A 19,850-nucleotide genomic window follows, 5' to 3' on the forward strand; every position below is an offset into this window, starting at 1 on the left:
TCAAAAATGTTATAAAATTAAAAGTTGTCATTTCTTCCGGTATACTACGGCGATTTTTAGCAAAATTGGCGATAAAAATGATCGAAATAAGGTGGAATAGGGGGCGTTTTAGACACTGAATAGCCGAAAAGAGCTGCCTGGCCTTCAGTACAGATCCTCAAAGGTATAAAATAAATTTTCGGCGCCAAAATGTTGTTAGTCTTCGAAGCAACTCCGACTCGCGAGTACTTACTTTTAGTCACTCTTTTAAAGAACAATTTTGATAAAAACTTACTGAAATGTCTTTCCTTTCTCAACGATTCGACAATCTAAGAACATCTGACAACAAGGAAAACCGTACTAATAGTTCTGGCCAAAAGATTTTAAAGTCACATGACGAAAACGTGTCGCCTACCAAACTGACCACTGTTGAGGTAATTTGATGTTTAACATCATGCATTGTACTCTACTTAACTCTGAATAAAATTTCTTTAGAAATCTGTGCAAGTGAGAGATAGTGACCAGAATGAACCCCTGCTTCGCCCTAACCCCAGCCGATTTGTGCTATTCCCCATCCAGTACCGTGATATCTGGCAAATGTACAAAAAAGCAGAAGCTTCTTTTTGGACTGCTGAAGAAGTTGATCTTTCAAAGGTATCAAATGAGGATGTAAAATGAGAAAATCTGTAAGAAATTGTAACAATGTTAATTATTCCAGGATCTGAAAGATTGGGATAATCTCCAGCCTAATGAGAGACACTTTGTGTCTCATGTACTTGCCTTTTTTGCTGCTTCTGATGGTATTGTCAATGAAAATCTTGTTGAAAGGTTTGCTCAAGAAGTCCAGGTAGGCAGCTTTAAAAATCCTTTGCAAGTTGAATGTGTCTTAAAGAACATTTTCTCTACAGGTTCCTGAAGCTCGCTGTTTCTACGGTTTCCAAATTGCCATGGAAAATATCCACTCAGAAATGTACAGCCTGCTCATTGAAACTTACATCAAGGATTCCTCTGAGAGGACAAGACTTTTCAATGCTGTAGAGACAATGCCTTGCATTGCTAAGAAAGCTGAATGGGCAATGAAGTGGATTGGCAATAAAGATGCACCTTACAGTGAAAGAATTGTTGCTTTTGCCGCAGTGGAAGGAATTTTCTTCTCTGGATCCTTTGCAGCTATCTTTTGGCTTAAAAAACGAGGGTTGATGCCTGGCTTGACCTTCTCAAATGAACTGATCTCAAGAGATGAGGGTTTGCATACTGATTTCGCGTGCGTCATGTTCAAACACTTGGGTAAACACAATTAGCCAATTATGATTAAGTAACTTGTTGCTTAAATGTGTTCTTCTTTTACAGTCAACAAGCCTCCAAAGGAACGTATCATAGAGATCATCAACAATGCTGTCAAGATCGAACAAGAATTCCTCACAGACGCACTTCCCGTTGAGATGATTGGAATGAACTGCCGATTAATGCGACAGTACATCGAATTCGTCGCTGATCGTCTCCTGTTGGAATTAGGATGCACAAAGGTAAAACATTTACTTAGATGACTTATCGCAAATACTTCAATATTTTTGTCTTTAGATGTTCAACGTGGAAAATCCCTTCGATTTTATGGAGCACATTTCGCTGGAGGGTAAAACAAATTTCTTTGAGAAAAAAGTAGGTGAATACCAGAAGGCTGGAGTGATGAACAGCAAGGGTAATAGTGCACACGTTTTCACCCTCGATGAAGACTTTTGATTCTGGCGGCAATATCGACCAAGGATAATTTACACAAATAGATTTTTTTTTAACGAAATGCATTACATCCCCGTTCCAAATTTTACTTTAAATATCCGCTCTCAGTCTCGCCGAGTTCAGTAGCATTTTGGAAAATCATACTGTGGTGCTGCCAATTGTTCATGTCTGTTTCTAATAATACAATCTTGACGTATTAAACAAAATTTGTGGAAGTGTTTGTAATTTATCCAACATAATGGAAAATGTGTCAGCGTCATAATACGCCCGTCGTCCAATATCAACACAATTTTACAAATAACATCACATTACTCGTTTTAAAGTAACAACTTAATTGATAGCAGTTATAGCATTAAAATCCCATTGATGTGACCGAATGTCACTGGCACATGAGCCATTATTTTTCTTCAAAAGAGGCTGGAACTTATTTGCCTTTGGTCGGGAAACTAGCCAAAGATCGTCATGGCATTCTGGTGTGCCAAGCACAACCAGAGGTTGCACAGTTGAAATTATTTACCTAATTCAAACTTTGGGAAATGTATCGCTGTCTTCCTCGTCGGATGCCGAGAGTAATTTGTCGAACCCAGTTTCATGGTCTTCTTCGGGAATCGATGACGGAACTCGCGAATAGTTTTTAGTAATACGTGATCTCACCTAAGACAACCATAATTGTTAATAAAAATGCCAAAAGTTATTCGTAGATAAAAAATAATACCTGAACTGCCAGCACAACAATTATTCCAGCAATAAAACTAGCAGCCATTCCAAATAACCAATGAGAAGCACTGAGGAAGCGGCCTGGTTCGACATTGTCCTTGGCTCGTGTTCCTCGTCCTTCAGATTCTTTGACAAATTCGACCAATGGGATTTCCACTATTCTCGAACTAGATACAAAAAGCCCAGTTAAATAATGCTATATACATAAAGTCAAAACAAAGAAAATTACTCGAAAGAAGTGAGGATGCAGGTGTTGTTGTTCCAGACAAATCCGTCCGAACAGGCTAGACAGTTGAGCGCACTTCCTTCGCACATTTGACAAGAGGCGTGGCAACGAGCACAGAGGAACTGGTTCATCTTGGCAGGCGTTTGATATTCCGTTGCGATTAAGGAGCCCAATGATATGTTGTAGTGCCCCAAATGACACTGAGAGAGGCAGTGATGCTGCAACCAAGAGAAGCCATTCGCGCAGTGCGTGCAATCAGTGGCCAGCGGTCCGCTACAGGATGCGCAACTTCCATGACAGCGAACACAGACTCCACGATCGCTATAATACCTGTACAGAACAATTGAACCGTTTAGTGCGAGTGCAAATAACATTGGGAGCGGCTTTTAATCATTACCCGTCTTCGCAAGAAGCAAGACATTTTCCGTTTTGTAGTTGAAGTGTTCCTAAGCATTCGGTGCAATGGTCCATACTGTCGCACTGAGCGCAAGCCTGCGGACATGGCCGACAGAATTGGATGTGTTTCGAGTCCTCAGATCCGGCCTCGTCGAAAGTGCCTTGGGGACAGACCTCCAAGCAGGAGCCGAGATGCATGGTGCGGTTGGAACAGTGAGTACACTGAGTGCTGGATGAACCACTGCATTCACTACATGATCCATGGCAGGGATAGCACTTGCCATCAACAACGTATTCCCCTGCAAAAAAAAAAGATAAAATTTTATATTTCATTCAATTATTGGTTCATTTTTAAATACCTTCGGGGCAGACATTAGTCGATGGATTAAGACAAAGAAGGGTGGACGAGTCCAGGACCCACTGGTCAGCACATTCGCTACAAACAAGACCAAAGTCGTTTTCCTTCAGCGAACAGGCTTCACAACCGGGAGGGCACGGGAGACATTGTTTGCTTCCGGGTGCTCCATGGCTCCAGAAACCGGCCGGGCAATGTTGAACACATGATCCATTAAATTCCGAGAAAGATTCGGCACAAGTGACGCAATGGTCATCATGGGGACCCCGACATGTGGAGCAACTAGTATCACATGGTGCACAAGCATAGTCGTCGGTCTCGTAGTAGCCGGGCAGACAAGACGGCAGGCATTGGCCATCGTGAATAACGAAGCGGAATTCGCAACTAGAACATTCCAGGGCGTTGTTGCACGTATTGCACTGCGGCTGGCAAGGAATGCACGTCATCTTTGCTTCATCTGTACAAAACAAATAACCCATCCAAATTAATCACCCACATTTTTATCTAGAAATAAAGAAAACAAATACTGTACCTAAGTGGTAGCCATCAAGGCAGTGTTCCACGCAAAGGTTTTTGTCTATCATTTGATTGAATGTCGGTGCGCATGATAAGCACTGATGGGGTTCCGGTCCAGTGCAGTTATTACAGGATGCGTGGCAAGCCAGACATACCATTTCGGGTGAGATGTAATATCCTGTAAGTGGGCAGGCATCAACGCAATTCCTGTCAAAAGGGAAACTTTGTGTAATCAAATCTCTTAATGACTCGAGGCTTTTGAACAAGTTTGCGTACCCGTCGTGACTAAACTTTGGGCAATTGTTTTTGCTCGCCGCGTTGGAAGAAGGCGTGGCCTCCATCGCAGCGCTATAAGTGACAGGTTGGCTTCCAGCAAACTGGAGGAAATCTGGATAGCCCGTGTTGGGGAAGTATGACGGGCGGAATCCCGGGTTGCCTGGGAAGAATAACTGGCTACCAGGTGCGTTCGGAGCTCGGCCGACGCTTTTAAAAGTAGGAGCCAAAGGTGTGGCCACCGAAGGCGGGGCCGACAGTCCGTGAACGTCTCGACCGATGGTCGCTGCCCCGCCGTTAAGGTTTGGGAAAGTAGGACGAGGCGTTTGAAGTGAACGTAGGCGAATAGGATTCGTGTCTGTTCCGTAAAACACAAGTTGCCATTTTTTCAAAATTCCTGAAAAACGAAAGGGAAATTTTTTTAGGACTTTACGTCATCCAACAAAAATAAATTGAGAAACTCCGATTCTTACCAGCTTTGTTCACTCGTTTAACTCCGGCATTCAAAATCTCAAGTTTCCATCTTCCAGAAGCCCTTTCACCCCAAAAATGGACGCTCATAAATGGCCAATCGTCAAAAGATGAATCCAACACGTCTCGAGGTCGTTCAAATAAAAGCACCGACTGGGTTCCAGACGGCGAAGTCAATCTATGGAAAAGAAAAGGCCATTCAAATTAATTATTCAGCACGTACGACAGAAACCAAGGGTCACTCTTACCGAATCCTCAGATTTCCACGGGGAGCGAACCGGAGAGAAATTCTGCACTGGACGTGTTCCAAAAAACGGATCTCGTGAGCGGATCCAGCGCAGGCATCAGTTTCTACCACAACTTCTAATTTTTGTCCAAAACCGCTCGGAATGAGACGGTCACTTTGATCAGCTGGCGTCTGACAGACGTGCTGTGGGGGCACATTGGTCCACTGTTCGGCCAACGTTACCATGGCTGAAGCATCCATCAGACCGTAACCGAATTTATGGCTCACTGTCGTAAAAATATAAATCAGAATCTGTAAAAAGGAAATTCACTACAAGCCATCAATTATCTAACCTTTCTTGCCAATGCCATTAGTAACCCAGCCGTTATCATGGAGCGGATCTGGCCTGGACGTAAAGACGACCAGGTGCTGCATATCTCTCCAGGTAAGGTTGGAATTAGCTTCGAGGGCCAAGGCACAAATACCAGCTGCTAGAGGAGCCGAAGCAGAAGTGCCAGTGTGGTCTGAAGTGCAGAGAAATTCGGGTCTTAGTGAGCCATCCATATCGACCGTAGCGATGGATCGATCCACATCGGGACGTCCAGAGCTGTAAGTAGTTGCCAAAGTAGATGAGCACTCTTCCAGATACCAAGGCTTGAACCTGTGTTGTTGAAAGGTCTGTTTGTTAACAAAACTACTCGGAATAATTAAACGCGGGGGGAGGGCGAATAGGAACCTACCCTCCTTGAGTTGCGCTCGATATCGACAAAGTAAAGATAGAGTTTGTGTATCCGTCGCAGTTACAGGAATCATCATGTCGACCTCCGTTACCCGAAGCCCACACAAAGATGGATCCTCTACCTTTCCGTCCCTGGAAAAAGTCAATTCATATGCGATTAAATTTCCATTTTCTAAAAAAAGAGTTGAAAGGATAGTGTATTTGATTACCTTCATGATCCCGTTGATGAAGGCACGTTTGGCAAGCGGTCCAGGGCCATCGACCGTCTTGCCATCATCTTCGGGTCCCCACGATGCGCTGTAAATGTCGATATGATCAGGATTAAGGCTGAGTGCTCGTGCTTCGACGGCGTCATTAACGGTGCCGTCAAGCATCCGGACGCCACCAATGCTGGCATTAAAGGCTATGCCAACGCCGCAGTAGGAATTAAAAGCGACGGCGGCTACTTCACCGGCGCATCTCGTCCCGTGCTTATTGTCGCCATTATCTCTAGGCATCGGGTCGTTATCGTTGTCGTTGATGTCTGAGCTGGCCAATGGATCCTAGCGATTTAACAAAAAAAAAATTACTAATTACAATTTCCAAGAAACTAGCGGCAAATTGCTATATAATTACATAGTTCTGGGCCAGATCAGGGTGATTGGTTTGAATGCCGTCATCCAGGATGGAAACGACAATTCCTTTGCCTGAATAACCTTTGCGCCAGGCGGGTATGACGTTCATGTCGAATCCTTCCTGGCTTCCACCATGCTATATATTGAAGAGAAGGGGGGAAATTTAAAATACAAAACAAATAAAACAGATAAGTGGTTTTGTCCAATGATGAAATAGCGATAATCAACAAGACAAAAAAGAATCGAATCGAGTTTCTGCTCTATTTGCCGTCCTTGAAGGTGTTCCGCTTCGAGAACCTTGAACACCATTTTAGTGTCATGCAAACATTCAATGATGTGTCCTTCTGCTTGTATAAATAAAAAAATGTTTCTGTCAGATCAGCTTTCCCGCACTCGATCCGTGTAATTTGCCGGTGCTGTTTCCCCCCATCCCGTCCTCAAATGTTCAATTTGATTGAAGCTCCTGCGACGACTATAGAAATTGGAAGACCCAAGAAAACCGATGGCTATTGGAAACCTCCTTCCACCGTGAGCTTGCGTGTTTCCTGCCCTTTGCAGGCATTGGACGTTACGTAAACTCAAGATCGGCAGCGGGTGGACCTTTCGACATTTCATGGCGTCCATGAATAAACATAACACAACTACAGCTACTCATGCCAGAATGGTTTGTATGCATGCCCAAGGTGGGCCGACCTTGGTGGCAACCAGTACGAGGAAAACCCACACACACACACACAAAAAAGACGCCATGAAAATTTTAAAAAGAAGTTATAATTATGATGATTTAAATGCCGACTTACCAGATACCATTGTTCTCGATAAAATGGATCGGGAAACTCGCTGCCTTTACCCAAGGCGAAATTGCTGATACTCGAACGTGAAGCGAAATCACGCTTGTAACGTCTCCTCTCGTGCTGCTGTGCTACCCATACAACCTGCAATGGATAAAACAATTTGAATGGACCAATTAGAATTCACCAAGTTTCTAGGCCGGTTGTTGTATATCTAAAGAAAATGGGGCTGTGTCACCCATACCCCCGGTTCGTTGACGAGCTTTTCGTGGTGAAGGCCGCTCGGGTCGGCCGACCGCTTGTGGACATGATCGTGTTCGAATAAAAAGTACCCATCCAGAGAACCAACCTGTGTGTATATGGTATAGAAAGGAATATTAAGTATATTCAGGTAGTTGAGAGCCCAGACTACTGCTGCTATATGAAACAGGCTTTCAAGGACCCCCCAAAAGGAGATCTGGTTTACAAGATATAGAAAAACTTGTTGTAGGACCAGTGTTAGGTTGAAATTTAGAAAATGACAGTGGATGGACTTTCTCCTTTCCAATGATGAATACTTCAAATGAAAGTCTTTATATGTAAAAGAAGACAAAAAAAAAAAACCCATTCAGAGAGAGCTCCAGTCTGAGCACAAGACTTTCCCCACTTAAAAGCAAAAACTTGGAAATTCAAGAACAGCAGTTTCTATATGTTTGGCGTGAGTTATTACCTGGCCCAGGCTTCTAAAGCCATGTTTCTCTGCAATGAGCTGGACTAGCACTTCAGAAGCATTTGGAATGTTCACTGCAAATTGATTATTGTACACCAAGTCATTTGATGAGTCTTCCACGATTGAACTAGCACTGCAGTAGGAGAAGTACACGATAACCAGCAAAATCATTTGTTCGATCACAGACATCACTGTTGTATCACAAGTTCTCTTGCAGCTGAGTCTGGAAGACATATTCCCTCCAACTGAGATTTTGTGGTCAGTCCCACCGAGAAGTAGAGTCCATTGGTAGCCTGAAACGACACAAAATGGAGGGCAGCATTTAGAGAAATTGGATCAAGCAGATTTCAATAGTTCCAGCAGGGAACTTTTTTCTATACTAAAAGGCAGCTCAAGGCTATAGGATACAATTATGTTTTTTGTAACAGGGCACTTGTGTGTGTATTGAGCACGAGAAACTTTCACTTTTCTCCCTGGAATGGATAACCCCCCAGCTGCCAACATCCTACACAATGATCGACACACAAATGTATCATCATCTGTCAGCCAACAATCAGCTTCCTAATCTGTTATGACAACATTAGGAAGTGTCAACATCTCAGCAGTTAGTTAGCAACGGCGTTTTTTAGACTCGATCTAATTGTTTCAAATGTTTTTTCGACGGCAAATTGCTGGCGGTTAGTCAATAAAATAGTTTACCTTCTTCGCTGACGAGAAGATGTAGTAGTAATTTCGGCAGCCAAAGAATCGAAAAATCCTTTACACTGCTCTAGTTGTGTTGGTGTTGGTGCTCTGTTGTTTTGACGTGTACCTTCAACTCTACAGCGGGAGTAGAAAGTTTTCCAGAACTCGTCGAACACAGATCTCAGCATGGACTGAGAAGAGAGAGAGAGACTTTATTATTATTCTTTTCTCTCTTCTTTCGTCCACCAAAAACTGAAGGGGAAAAAAAAAACAGGAGAACCCTGCAGCTAAAGTAGACCTTCACTTTCCCAGTGTATAGCAGACAGCAGCAGAGCTCGATGATGTTGAAATTGCATATACACAACACGCAGAGTTTACAGACGTGGTTTTTTTCTTTCTCCCCCACCGTTAAAAGCGCCAACTGCTGGCCACTTTCACATGACGTCACAACCCCCTTTAACAAAAAATAAATCCGTTCACCCACTTATTCGTTTATGTATTTATATTCACCACACATTTTGTTATTATTATTATTACAAGGAAACTGCCCGACTGGAAATCGAATTGGCGTTAAAAAGTAGTTTATTATGTCGACATAAACAGATATTAGTAGGTCAATTTCAAATGTTCTGCTCGACGGTCATTATATGAAGGTATATACCCAATGGCACAGAACCTACTTTCACGCGCCACTAGAAAAGCAAGTGGCGATATTAATGATTGCCATTTGTTACGGCTGAGAACGCACAAGTCATGTTTAAAAAAAAAATGTTTATTATAACTCTTTTGTTATGGCAGCACGTTGACACTTGTGCAACCCGAATGTCGTCACCACCAGGCGCCAGTGTCTTACCCTTTCGTCATTTTTGTTTATGGACAACCACACACAAATATGGACTGTATAGCCTACACCACTAAATTAAGAAAAGCTCTTGTATCTGCTGCTGTCGAAAGAATCTTCTGAAAAAATATATGTCGTGTCATGAAACTGGATTACTATATGTCCAGTCCCGAAGCTCGCCTTGTAATTCTAAACGTTTGTCCTTTCATCTATACATAGACAGGCTATTATAATATATAAATATATCAGCTTGAGTTTTTCCTTCGTTATACATTACTAAAAGGATACTGTGGATATGTGTGTACTCGAACGTGTCATTCTCAACTTTTATTGGTATTATTTACAGTGGCATTATTATGGCTTTATTTCCTGGCGTCTTGGGTTTTTTCCCAGGCACTCTCGTGCTAAAAACTATCAAAAAGCCATGGAAAAATCGCTCTCTCCGTTTCACTGTGCAGTAGTATATATTTACACAGTTGTATTATATCGTCCGACAAGCAGTATATATCCATATCAACTATAAACTAGAAGCTGCTGGATATTATTCGTAATATAAGAATGATTCACGGTGTTCTTTTTTGGGGACGTTGGATTAATCCGATCGTTAGAAATCAAAGGAGGTCTATAGAGATGATAATCTTCTTTGATCGATTGTTAGCATTCCTCCCCAGTCTCTTTTTTGGCAATAGACACGAATTAAGAACGCCGGAACGTTGATGAAACAATCGGCAAACAGCCGTCGTCTATCTGTTCAGTAGAGCAAAGGAATAAAACAAACGAAATAAATACAAAACTCTATAGTACATACAAAGAAAGCTGACTTTTTTAAAAGTTGTGTTGTCTTTTCTCTTGGCTTGTCAGAGCGTGACAACACGACAGGGAATTTCATATAATGGATATATATATACAGTGATAGAAACATTCGGCTGTCGCAGTATAGTGTCGCCCTATTCTTCTACATGCCTAACCGACTAGAACTCGATATTTCTCCTCTCTCTCTAGTTGAGTTATTTGCTGCTATTTTCATATCTCGAAAGAGACGGGGGAAAAAATCATATCGAGAGCTACAAATTATGCGCAGGGCCTTGGGCACATATCAGAAAGGTTTGTCCGCCCTTTTATTCCATCATCACGCTCGCCGGGAGCTGCTACAAGAAGCGGATATCCTCGTCTATATATGGGAGGATGGCATCAAACAAAAGAGAGAATGCAAAATACAAAAGAAAGAAAAAGAAGAATACATACACATGGAGGACAGTGTCTATGTACAAGCAAAAGAGTCAATCAGATTCCGGTCACGCGTTCGTTTTCTCCCGCTATTCCGAATGCCAACACGTAGATACATAAAAGAAGTCAAACTTCCCCCAAAGGCATATAGATATCAGCCAATATAATCTTGTATAGGGCAACGATGAGACCTTCTTTTATTTTATATATGTCATCATTTTCTCTTCTTATTTTGAAATTCTTTCCAAAAGCGATTCCTGTCGAGCTGCTTGAAATTCTCAAACCGTAGAAATGGTGTGACGAAATAGCTCGTGCTGCTGGAGGATGTACATATCGAAACGCTTCGTTAAATTCTTCACGTTTTCCAACCTTTTATTTTTTATTTCACGTGCAGATTTTTATTTTGATATTTTTTGTTTCGGGAGGGAAATCACGATGCGCTCCATTCGGCCGCCACAGACATTTCTTCTGGTATACGTAATAAAATGAAGGGCATTTTCATGTCGGTTTCATTAGTACACACGATCAAGGACGCAACTTTCTCTCTAGACTCTCTCCCTTATTATTATATGTACTAGGGTACATACATTTTCATTCTCTCTTGTTCGTAATTTAAAACCTGAGAAACTAGTGAGAATATGCCCGTCCGGTTATATTACGTAATTGCATTAGGACAAGGACAAACGTGATGATGGCACATACAGGCCCACTCACTCTTCCTTTTTATATTTCTATTTCTTGTATATGCCTCATCAAGCTATACACGCTCGGTTTTATTTCTTTCCAGCTGCGGTTTTTAGATTGTCAGAATATCAAGACGGTGTATCAATAACTTGGTAATCCTCGCATGGATCCCATCTAATCCTTCCTGGTTTTGTTTGTGGGGAGGGTTATTCTCAGTTTTTCTTTTCCCGCAGATGTCTATAACCACACACGTCACATTTTCCTTTCAGGGCTTTTTTTCTCTTTTAAAAATGTATAAAAATAGACGTCGCGGGTGTTTATAACGCCGGCACAGATCGATATTACGTTGTGTGTGTGTGTATATGCCAAGGATATATAGCTAGGAGATACGTTTAGACTCGAGAGAGAGAGCCCTTGTCTGATACATTCTCCTCAGCAGTGTAATAACATTTTCCATCCGGCAGTTTCTAGCTCCTATTATTATATACTATGGGAGCTGTCGGCGCGCATCTGTCTAATGCAGAACCCCCCCCCCCCATCTCAGCTTCTTTAATACCATTCCCAATCATCCCCTTTGATTATGTCTGTGCTCGTCGGCTTTCGGCTTGGCTGATTGCTACTGTCAAACGCTCATTTACGAGAGAGTGACATCTTTTTATTCGCTCTTCTCTATAGAGAGAATTTGTATGGGGGGGTAGTTACATATAGTGTCCAAGAACATTGGAAATCAATAAACCATGGCTAGTTGTTGGTTTGAATGATTTACACTATAACGTTTTTGAAAAAAAACAAGCAGCATCTGCTAATAATAAAAGATGAAGACTTTTGGGTGCTGGAACCGACCGGAAAGATCAATACGGTCTGGCCTGTGCCGAAACTTGAAAGGAAATGAAAGTCTGAAAAAAGAAAAGGGTGGGGGGAAAATTATATAAAGAACCGTCGGTGGGAGCGAGATATAATGCCATATATACTATGGTAGTAGTAGTAGTATATGTCGTCGTCAGCAGACGAAGTAGATCCTACGGAGTGAGTCACCCAGGCCCCCCCGTCACAGTTTGTGGCGCGCAGGATCGCCCTTTTCCTCCCTCCTACACCTCCCACCCTCTTCATGGGTGGGATTCCTCTCACCCTCTCTATATATAGTGGGGGGTAGGGGGGGAGGCAAGATGGACGTATTGATCGGCGTCGACTCCTGTTATATACCATCGACTGGTCCCGTCTGTGCTGTCAGGATAGAGGTGGGAGGAGCTTCCCAGTGGTGAGGAGGGGGGGAGTCCTACGATGATTCACCCCATGAGGGAGTCCAGGTATCGGCGGACCAAAGTCCAACGTGTGTTTTACTTCTTCCATTCTCCCATCATAGCGGGTCGTGTTCCCGGCCGTGGCGGAAGCCGCAGTTTTGACATCGCCACTTTTTTCGGACGATCCTCATCATTCATTCACTCGGTCCGCAGTAAGAATTATTCATTTCGTCCTTGTTTCACTGGAACTATACTAAACAGGATCGTTTTGGTTGAATTCTCAGAAATTGTTGTTCCGCTTCCGGCCGAGGATTTTGGTGTGTACAAAAGTGAGAAACAACAGGAGGAGTTGAGGATTGCGAAAAAAGCGGATGGCTTCCGCCGTAAGGATCCGCTATGTTTACGAAACGTCGTTTTTTGACGGACGCAACGCCGATTGGACGTCCCAGCAGCCGGAGGAGGACACTAATCCATCGGAACAAGTTGATTCTGCAATAAATCATCCGATCGTGCGGAAGATCCAGCAGGCCGTCATCAGAGCCAGGAAAGCGGTGGTGGCTTCTTCTTCTTCGTCCAGCAGCAATCCAAATATTGACATGACTGCTGGCCACTCGTCGCTGATGGAGGAAAGAGAACAGCAGCGATCGCCCAGCATTTCCAGCTTGCAGACCAGCAGCATGTGCAGTTCGGAAGAAGCCGATCTGGACGGCCGGATTCTCCTCAATCGCTCCCGATCCCTCCAGCAAACGCATCATCTTTTTCATCATTCGGTTGATTCGCATCATCATCATCACCGCGGATTCTCGCTCCACCTGTCGCCAAAACAAAGGACCAAAATTAGCGAGGCCGTCCTGTCGCCCATCTCCGACAAATCGGAAAACGAAACATGTCAAATGCTCACGACATCAACAACAACAACGCCGACAACAACCACACAAGTTCCTGCAACCACGTCGGCAGTTGCGTCGTCGTTCGAGTTCAATTCGGTTCTCAGCCATCGACGACGCCCACCTCAATCACTTTTCCCGAGCATCATCAGCAGTCGGCCCGTCGGCGGAAGTGCCGGCGGCGGTTTCAACAGCTCCGACAGCGGGATCTCAATCTCGGCCAACTCTTTGGTAACCAACGACTCTCACGAAGCTCTGCAACCGCTCCACAAGCCGCCGCTCCACCTCTCGCTCGACAATAGTCACGGTAATAAGTCAAATCCGTTTATCTTCTCTTATTTTTTCAGTCTATCCTTCGGGCGCACGTAACACACAAAATATCGATTTGCCGCTCCAGTGAAACGCGGGAATTTTAAATTTTTCTTTGCCTAAATTAAAAATTCAAATTTTTGAAAAATCGATTAGAATTTCTTTCTTCAACTTCGTCCGATCCGCCGGAAGAGAGTCTTCCGTTTCTCATGCCTAAATTACGTCGTGGAACCAACGACATCCAGAACGGCAGCAGCGTGTTGAAGCCGCAATTCACGGGCGGTACGGGCGGCGGCGGCGGCCAGCGTCAGCTTTCACTCACGCTGCCTTTCCCTCCGCTGCAGAGCCTTGCGTTCGTTGCGCCTGCCGTCGGCTTCAAGGACTTGGTCGACGACACCATTCCCCTCAACATTCAAAGGTAAAATAGAATTTAAAAAAATATCCCAAACAATGAGCGCGGAAAAATAAGAAATCTGATTTTACCCACACGACCCCCCGTGCGGGCAATTGAATCAAAAAAATTCCATCCGTCATGCCATTTTTGGTTAAATTTCGCTAATGGTTCGTGACGAATTTCATTCCTTTCTTATTTTTTGTGTACTTACCAACAATAATATGCAGTTGGTATCACGGTTCCATCACGAGACGAGATGCTGAAAAACGGCTAAGACCTGCGCCGGCGGGTTCGTTTCTTGTCCGCGACTCGATGGCCAGTCATGACGACTACTTTCTAGCTGCCAGGTACGTAATTAGGACACGGGATAACAACAAAAAAATAAAAAAATAAAAAATAATAATAAATAAGCTTGGTCATTGGAAAATAGCAGTTTCAGCAACTCTCACCTATTTGATATTCTGACGTGATTATTTTCGGCAGAGGTGAAAATGGTTTCCTACACGTCCGTATCTGCTGTCACAACTTGAGGCCTGGTGAAGAAGAAGAAGAAAACGATCCCGTTTCAACTGGTCAAAATTTCACGCTGGCCACACTGCCGGATCGTCGTTTCGACTCGGTGGCAGCGACCGTCAATCATTGTGCCAATATCGGTGTCTACTCCAGGCACCTTCCGCCCGTCATTCTCAAATATCCTTTGACCGAAGAGTCCGTTTAGATGAGTGCTATATTTTTTATTGATATTCATCATTAGACGACAACACAAAACACACACACACACACGGAATGACAGGGCCCCCTAAAAGTAAACTGATGGGAAAAGAAATAGTTTTTAAAAACGACATAACGTAATTCGTAACATATCAAAAACACGGAGAATGTATTATTAGGGTGTGTCTGCGGTATATACCTGTTGTGTTGGTTTCCCCCTCGTCAATTTTCCCTTTATTTTTTACGGGTCACACACATTTTTTTTCGAACGTGAACCTATTCGATGTAAACCACTTTTATTTTTATCGGTTGTTTTGTTTGGAGGAGAGAACCAGTAAATAAAAATTTGAAAACTACAAAACAAAATATAGAATGGGAAAAACCGGGCCTGTCCAATAATGTCGTCGTCCGTGCCCCACCCTTATCCGGTCTATAGTTGATGTTGTTTGACGCGAAATGTTGATTAGAATATAAGAAATAAAAACAAACCAAACAAAAATTGTAATGAAATTTGCCTCAATTTTCTTCATTCGACGAATGGCGAGTTAACTTTAATCCAATCAAATCCTTCCACGAAAAGTTGGGGTTTTCGGAGCGAAGTTGGTTAATGTCGACGGCCTCGTCGCTATCGTCCAGCTGGTTGCTGCCACTCATTGTTGCTTTTTCGTGCTGACATGTGCGGAAATAAAAAAGAAAAAACGAGTGGGAGGTTTTTACATCGGTCGATGATTTTGTGGGATCGATCTAGCATACGGCCTAAATGACCCTGTTGTGCTGCGTCTATTATAGTGGAATATATATACGTACCGAGCGGGAAGAAAGCCGGCTGAATGCATCGTCATAAATCCTGGCGCCATTCTTCCGGTATTCCGGCATAGCGGAAGTGCCGTGCAGGACTAACGTGGCGTTAACGATGCGTCCTGACAATAGGCTCGAATTCTGGCTCGACTGCAACAACAACATAATAATAATGAATCGCTGCTGCTGCTGCTGGGCTGTGCCGTTTCGCCTCCGAAGGGAGAAATAACAAAAAAATATATTCACCAGGTCGGTCACGATCAATTTCCAGCGACCTTTCGACATCTCTCCCCAGGTGTGCACAGACATGAAGGGCCAATTGACGTAGCCCTGCTTTGATTTATCCTTGGGGCGCTGCTTCACCAATTGCGTCGAAGTGCCTGTTGTTACATCGTAACATTGAAAATTAACATATTCTAAAAATTAGGCAATTGATTTGACAAATTTGGGCTGACCTGAAGGTGAGATTAGATCGATTTCCAGTTGACCTCGAACTGGATACTCGATGCTGACAATCACTTCCACATGTTCAAGATAATTAACCTCGTCTAGCGTGCCGGAACACCCGTCGCTCTCAAATTCGACGGTACCCCATTCTTTGTTGGTAAACAGCACGGGCAAACTCCTGCGGATGAACGAAAATAAGAAAAATAAAATTCATCGTGATTTAGAGAATTGGCAATTTTTACCCATTGAACGAAGGAGTAACGCAAATCGATTTTTCTGGAACAGTGCTCCAGTTGATGGCCGCCCTGACGTATTTGGCTGCGTTCATCAACCCAAATCCGAAGCGGGGATTCACCCGAAAACCAGCCGAATTCTCTTGCCAGTCAATATTATCCTATTTTTCAAAAGATTTAAAGTTAATTCAGATTTCCAACTTCATTTGTTTGTTTTTTTACCGACCTTTAACGGCCCGTACTCACTCGTCCATGGAACCAAATGCTGGACATCCCTCCACGTTAAATTTGAACTAAAAAAAAGTGACGGATGATTTATGAGCGCAGTTTTTATCGCTAACATAATAAAAAATGAAAAAAATGTTACAAAACAAATTACTTGGCCTCCAAGGCTAACGCCACGATTCCGGACGCCAATGGCGCTGCTGCCGACGTTCCTGTGTGATCCATCGTGCACGTGTCGTTCAGATCGACGGTGGCCTGTCAATTTACCATTGAGATGTCAACAATTCCCGCGGCGGATAACACGTAATAAATCTTGGTCGCGGAATACGTATACAAATCAAATTTACGATTTTCTGGTCGGTGTAAGCGCCGCTCGAGTATGTGACTGCCATGGTCGAGGCGCATTGTTCTCCGTACCACGGGAAGTCGCCTTGCTCCGATACACTTCCAATGGATAACGTGTAAATCGACGAAACATATCCGTCGCAGTTGCAATTATCTTTGACTCGACCGCCGTTTCCGGAAGCCCAAATGTAAATCGCCCCTTTACCTTTCCTACCCTGCGTTGAATGAAATACGGTTATATGATTACGGTCAATATCTGGGGCTTTTCGTTACTTCTTTCACTCCGCGGTAGAAAGCTTGACGGACGAGTTTTCCGGGGCCTTCGACCGTTTTGCCGTCATCGCTGGGACCCCACGAGGCGCTATAAATGTCGACCATTTCCAGTGCGTAAATGAGCGACGAAGCCTCGACTCGGTCGCTGACTGGGCCGTCCAACATGCGAACGCCGCCGATGCTGACGTTAAAAGCTACTCCCACACCGCATTTGGCGTTATTGGCCTCCATGGCAATTTCACCGGCACATCTCGTCCCGTGGCTATTGAAATAGCCTCTGCCGTAACGCGGACTAGGATCATCGTCGTCGTCATTCATGTCGAAGCTTACTTTGGAATTCTATATGCATAAAAGAAAATGAAATAAATTTCCACTGCCAAAATTTTCAAACAAATTGTTCCTACGTAATTATTGCGGATGTCAGTGTGGGTGCCCTCTAGGCCGTCGTCCAGTACAACAACCGTGACTCCGCGACCGGTGTAGCCCATATCGTAAACTGGCAAAATGTTGAGATCCAGCCTGGGTAGAGCGGCATTAGTTCGGGTATCGTGCTGGATATATTAAACCAAATTGAGTTTACTCATCATTTCATTAAATCAATTTAACGTACCATATACCACTGATGATCCCAAAGTTCATCATTAAATCGATGACTGGACTTTGATGGCGCTTCCATGTCGGATCGCTTTTGCCGAATGTGGGGCTCATCTGCATCTAATTTTTTTAGAAAATCAATTGAAATAAAATTAAGATTCGATCGCAATGTTAATAAATTATTGCGTACTTTCGTCGGATTCCCGTTTGACGCGAACGAGTGGTCGATCTTCTTCATTTGTCACCGATTCCTCAGCCGTTTCAAAAAGACGATCATCGGGAATGTAACCGCGTTTCTGCCTCCTCTTTGCGAATTGCTGCTCGGCCCACATGACGCGCACGTCATCCGCCAGCTGTCGGGACACATGGGATGACTGTGCCCGTCCCCGTCTCGGGTGATCTGATTTGTGCAATCGGTACAAGTCGGGGAAACTCTGGACCTGTACGGAATGACGCATTACTTTGACGAAACGTACAGGAATTCTTTAGACATTACCATTCCATGGATTTCGAAACCCATTTCTTCTGCCAATTTGGCAGCGGACTTGGCGCCTCCAGTTATTTTAACTACCCATTCGTTCGTGTAGCGGGAAGTGCCAATCAAATCTTCGTCGTCGTGGCCCGTGTGTCCGTGGTCGTCAAACTCGTCCCCCGTACTCCGATGGTAACGATCGATTCGGTTGATGAGGGAAACGGAACTAGCTTCGTCGTAGATGTGACAATGGACGGACACAATGTCAACGAAAAGCACGAAAAGTATCAACATGATGTTCGGCCCGATGACATTCAAGTTCTGAATAAATTTCATCTTGGCAAAACTGAATTCGGGTGACGAAGGACGGGGTAAAAGTATTGGGCACTCACGTCACGCAACACCTGTTGTAGACATTTGGGTAAATAATGGAAAACAAATAAAACAGACGTCGACGTACATGCAGCTGACGTGACGTCGAGTCTCTTACCACTTTGTCGCAAGTTGTTTGCAAGTCCCCCATATTGTACAATTCTGAAAAATAAGTTGCAGACTGCAACTATAAAATTGGACAAATGACCGAGCGACCCCATTCGATAAGACTGCTGCAACGATGACCCCACACGTTGAACTTGTAAAGACGATGACTATAGGGAAAATTCAATGAAATCTGTAAATGCTTATTTTTCATGTATAAGACGTCTCCGATTTCCTGGAGCAGCTTGATTTTAAGAGCAAATCCATAACATTTAGATCACAATGACAAGGGACATTTTTTGTTACAACAAAGAAGGAGAAGGATCTTTTCAGTAGACGTGCCTATTACTAGTCTTACCTCTGGTTATTGTGAAGTTTCGGCAGACGATGTAGATCAATATCAGCAACCAGATCTTGAACTTTTGTTGTGGGGGAGTATTAGAATTTGTTAGATTTTAAACAAAATCACTGACAACTGAAAAACAAAAAATTTATAAAAATGATCTTAAACATTTTTTGGTTGACAGAAATAGCAATATAGCTGAGAAAGAATAAAGTAGAGTAAATCCCATACAAAAGTACAGAAGAAACCAACTTTTTTATTCATACTGATCAAGTAAACATGGGTCACCGAATATCTTCTTTTTTTTAATTACTAAATCCTACTATAATTACATCCTAATAACGTTAGAATTGATACAGCAGGAAACAATTAAGAGATTTGCTTCTCTATGACTAATCTTTGTGGTTCAAACATGTCTCCAATGATCACCTGAATGAAAAAAAAAGATTATTTCATTATTATTAGTAAACATTTCAGATATCTTATTTTCGTCGCAGGGACATACAGCTTTATAGTTAGTAGTAAAAATTTTGCAAATTAATCATACTTGTCTTTTGATGGTAGCCAGGTTCTTGTATCCATCAGCTACTTGCTTCTTTACAGCTGTGGCATCTGTCAAGTTTTTATTTTCATGAAAAGCATCTCTTACACGCATGAGGGCATATTGCCTATTTCAGATTAGATTTTTTTAAAGGTTAAGGAACTCTATAGCATATAAAGACTTCAAATACCTAAAGTTATAGGAAGAAAACTTTGAAGATTCTCTTAGAAGTTGCTTATATAACTTTAAAATTTCCATTCTGGTCGCTGCCATTGACAATCGTCGAAAATAAAGTAGAGACCAACTGTTCCCTCACATGTAAACCATGTGTTTACGATTTTTCTCAAAAGAAACTAGTACTGAGAGCATGGTCTC

The 19,850-nt window shown here is 43.1% G+C and overlaps 5 protein-coding genes across 7 annotated transcripts; 2 read left to right on the forward strand and 3 right to left on the reverse strand.

The window, feature by feature from the left end:
• Positions 1-276: 276 nt before the first annotated feature.
• On the forward strand, positions 277-1,922 carry LOC124208970 (ribonucleoside-diphosphate reductase subunit M2-like). The gene is made up of 6 exons (XM_046606841.1): positions 277-413; positions 475-633; positions 698-826; positions 888-1,266; positions 1,330-1,505; positions 1,561-1,922. Exons 1-6 carry the CDS (start codon positions 279-281, stop codon positions 1,717-1,719), a joined length of 1,137 nt encoding a protein of 378 aa, XP_046462797.1. The 5' UTR covers positions 277-278; the 3' UTR covers positions 1,720-1,922.
• LOC124208965 (furin-like protease 2) lies at positions 1,923-8,804 on the reverse strand. The gene is made up of 17 exons (XM_046606833.1): positions 8,449-8,804; positions 7,750-8,042; positions 7,285-7,389; positions 7,050-7,184; positions 6,251-6,385; positions 5,845-6,177; positions 5,637-5,767; positions 5,250-5,557; positions 4,919-5,183; positions 4,673-4,848; positions 4,203-4,596; positions 3,943-4,133; positions 3,415-3,867; positions 3,057-3,354; positions 2,663-2,989; positions 2,432-2,600; positions 1,923-2,370 (listed from the first exon to the last, which is right to left on the reverse strand). Exons 2-17 carry the CDS (start codon positions 7,981-7,983, stop codon positions 2,239-2,241), a joined length of 3,786 nt encoding a protein of 1,261 aa, XP_046462789.1. The 5' UTR covers positions 7,984-8,042; positions 8,449-8,804; the 3' UTR covers positions 1,923-2,238.
• A 3,993-nt stretch (positions 8,805-12,797) lies between these two features.
• Positions 12,798-15,074, forward strand: LOC124210007. The gene is made up of 4 exons (XM_046608269.1): positions 12,798-13,620; positions 13,779-14,040; positions 14,244-14,363; positions 14,500-15,074. The coding sequence occupies exons 1-4, from the start codon at positions 12,798-12,800 to the stop codon at positions 14,732-14,734; spliced, it is 1,440 nt and encodes a 479-aa protein (XP_046464225.1). The 3' UTR covers positions 14,735-15,074.
• Positions 14,730-19,082, reverse strand: LOC124210006 (neuroendocrine convertase 1-like). 3 transcript variants are annotated; one of them, XM_046608268.1, is made up of 15 exons: positions 18,950-19,082; positions 18,605-18,761; positions 18,139-18,518; positions 17,833-18,082; positions 17,659-17,762; positions 17,453-17,599; positions 17,049-17,387; positions 16,778-16,990; positions 16,585-16,685; positions 16,432-16,498; positions 16,215-16,366; positions 15,981-16,150; positions 15,772-15,905; positions 15,535-15,675; positions 14,730-15,396 (listed from the first exon to the last, which is right to left on the reverse strand). In XM_046608268.1, exons 3-15 carry the CDS (start codon positions 18,448-18,450, stop codon positions 15,244-15,246), a joined length of 2,283 nt encoding a protein of 760 aa, XP_046464224.1. In that variant the 5' UTR covers positions 18,451-18,518; positions 18,605-18,761; positions 18,950-19,082; the 3' UTR covers positions 14,730-15,243. The 3 variants fall into 3 exon arrangements, with proteins under 3 accessions (XP_046464224.1, XP_046464222.1, XP_046464223.1); XM_046608266.1 differs by having other exon boundaries at positions 14,730-15,157; positions 15,243-15,396; positions 15,535-15,905; positions 18,950-19,059; XM_046608267.1 differs by having other exon boundaries at positions 14,730-15,157; positions 15,243-15,396; positions 18,139-18,761; positions 18,950-19,059.
• Positions 19,083-19,170: 88 nt separating this feature from the next.
• Positions 19,171-19,811, reverse strand: LOC124210011 (LYR motif-containing protein 4-like). The gene is made up of 3 exons (XM_046608273.1): positions 19,666-19,811; positions 19,482-19,602; positions 19,171-19,363 (listed from the first exon to the last, which is right to left on the reverse strand). Exons 1-3 carry the CDS (start codon positions 19,746-19,748, stop codon positions 19,304-19,306), a joined length of 264 nt encoding a protein of 87 aa, XP_046464229.1. The 5' UTR covers positions 19,749-19,811; the 3' UTR covers positions 19,171-19,303.
• Between the last annotated feature and the right edge of the window lie 39 nt (positions 19,812-19,850).

This window comes from Daphnia pulex, chromosome 12 (assembly GCF_021134715.1).
Source record: "Daphnia pulex isolate KAP4 chromosome 12, ASM2113471v1".
Lineage (NCBI taxonomy): Eukaryota > Metazoa > Arthropoda > Branchiopoda > Diplostraca > Daphniidae > Daphnia > Daphnia pulex.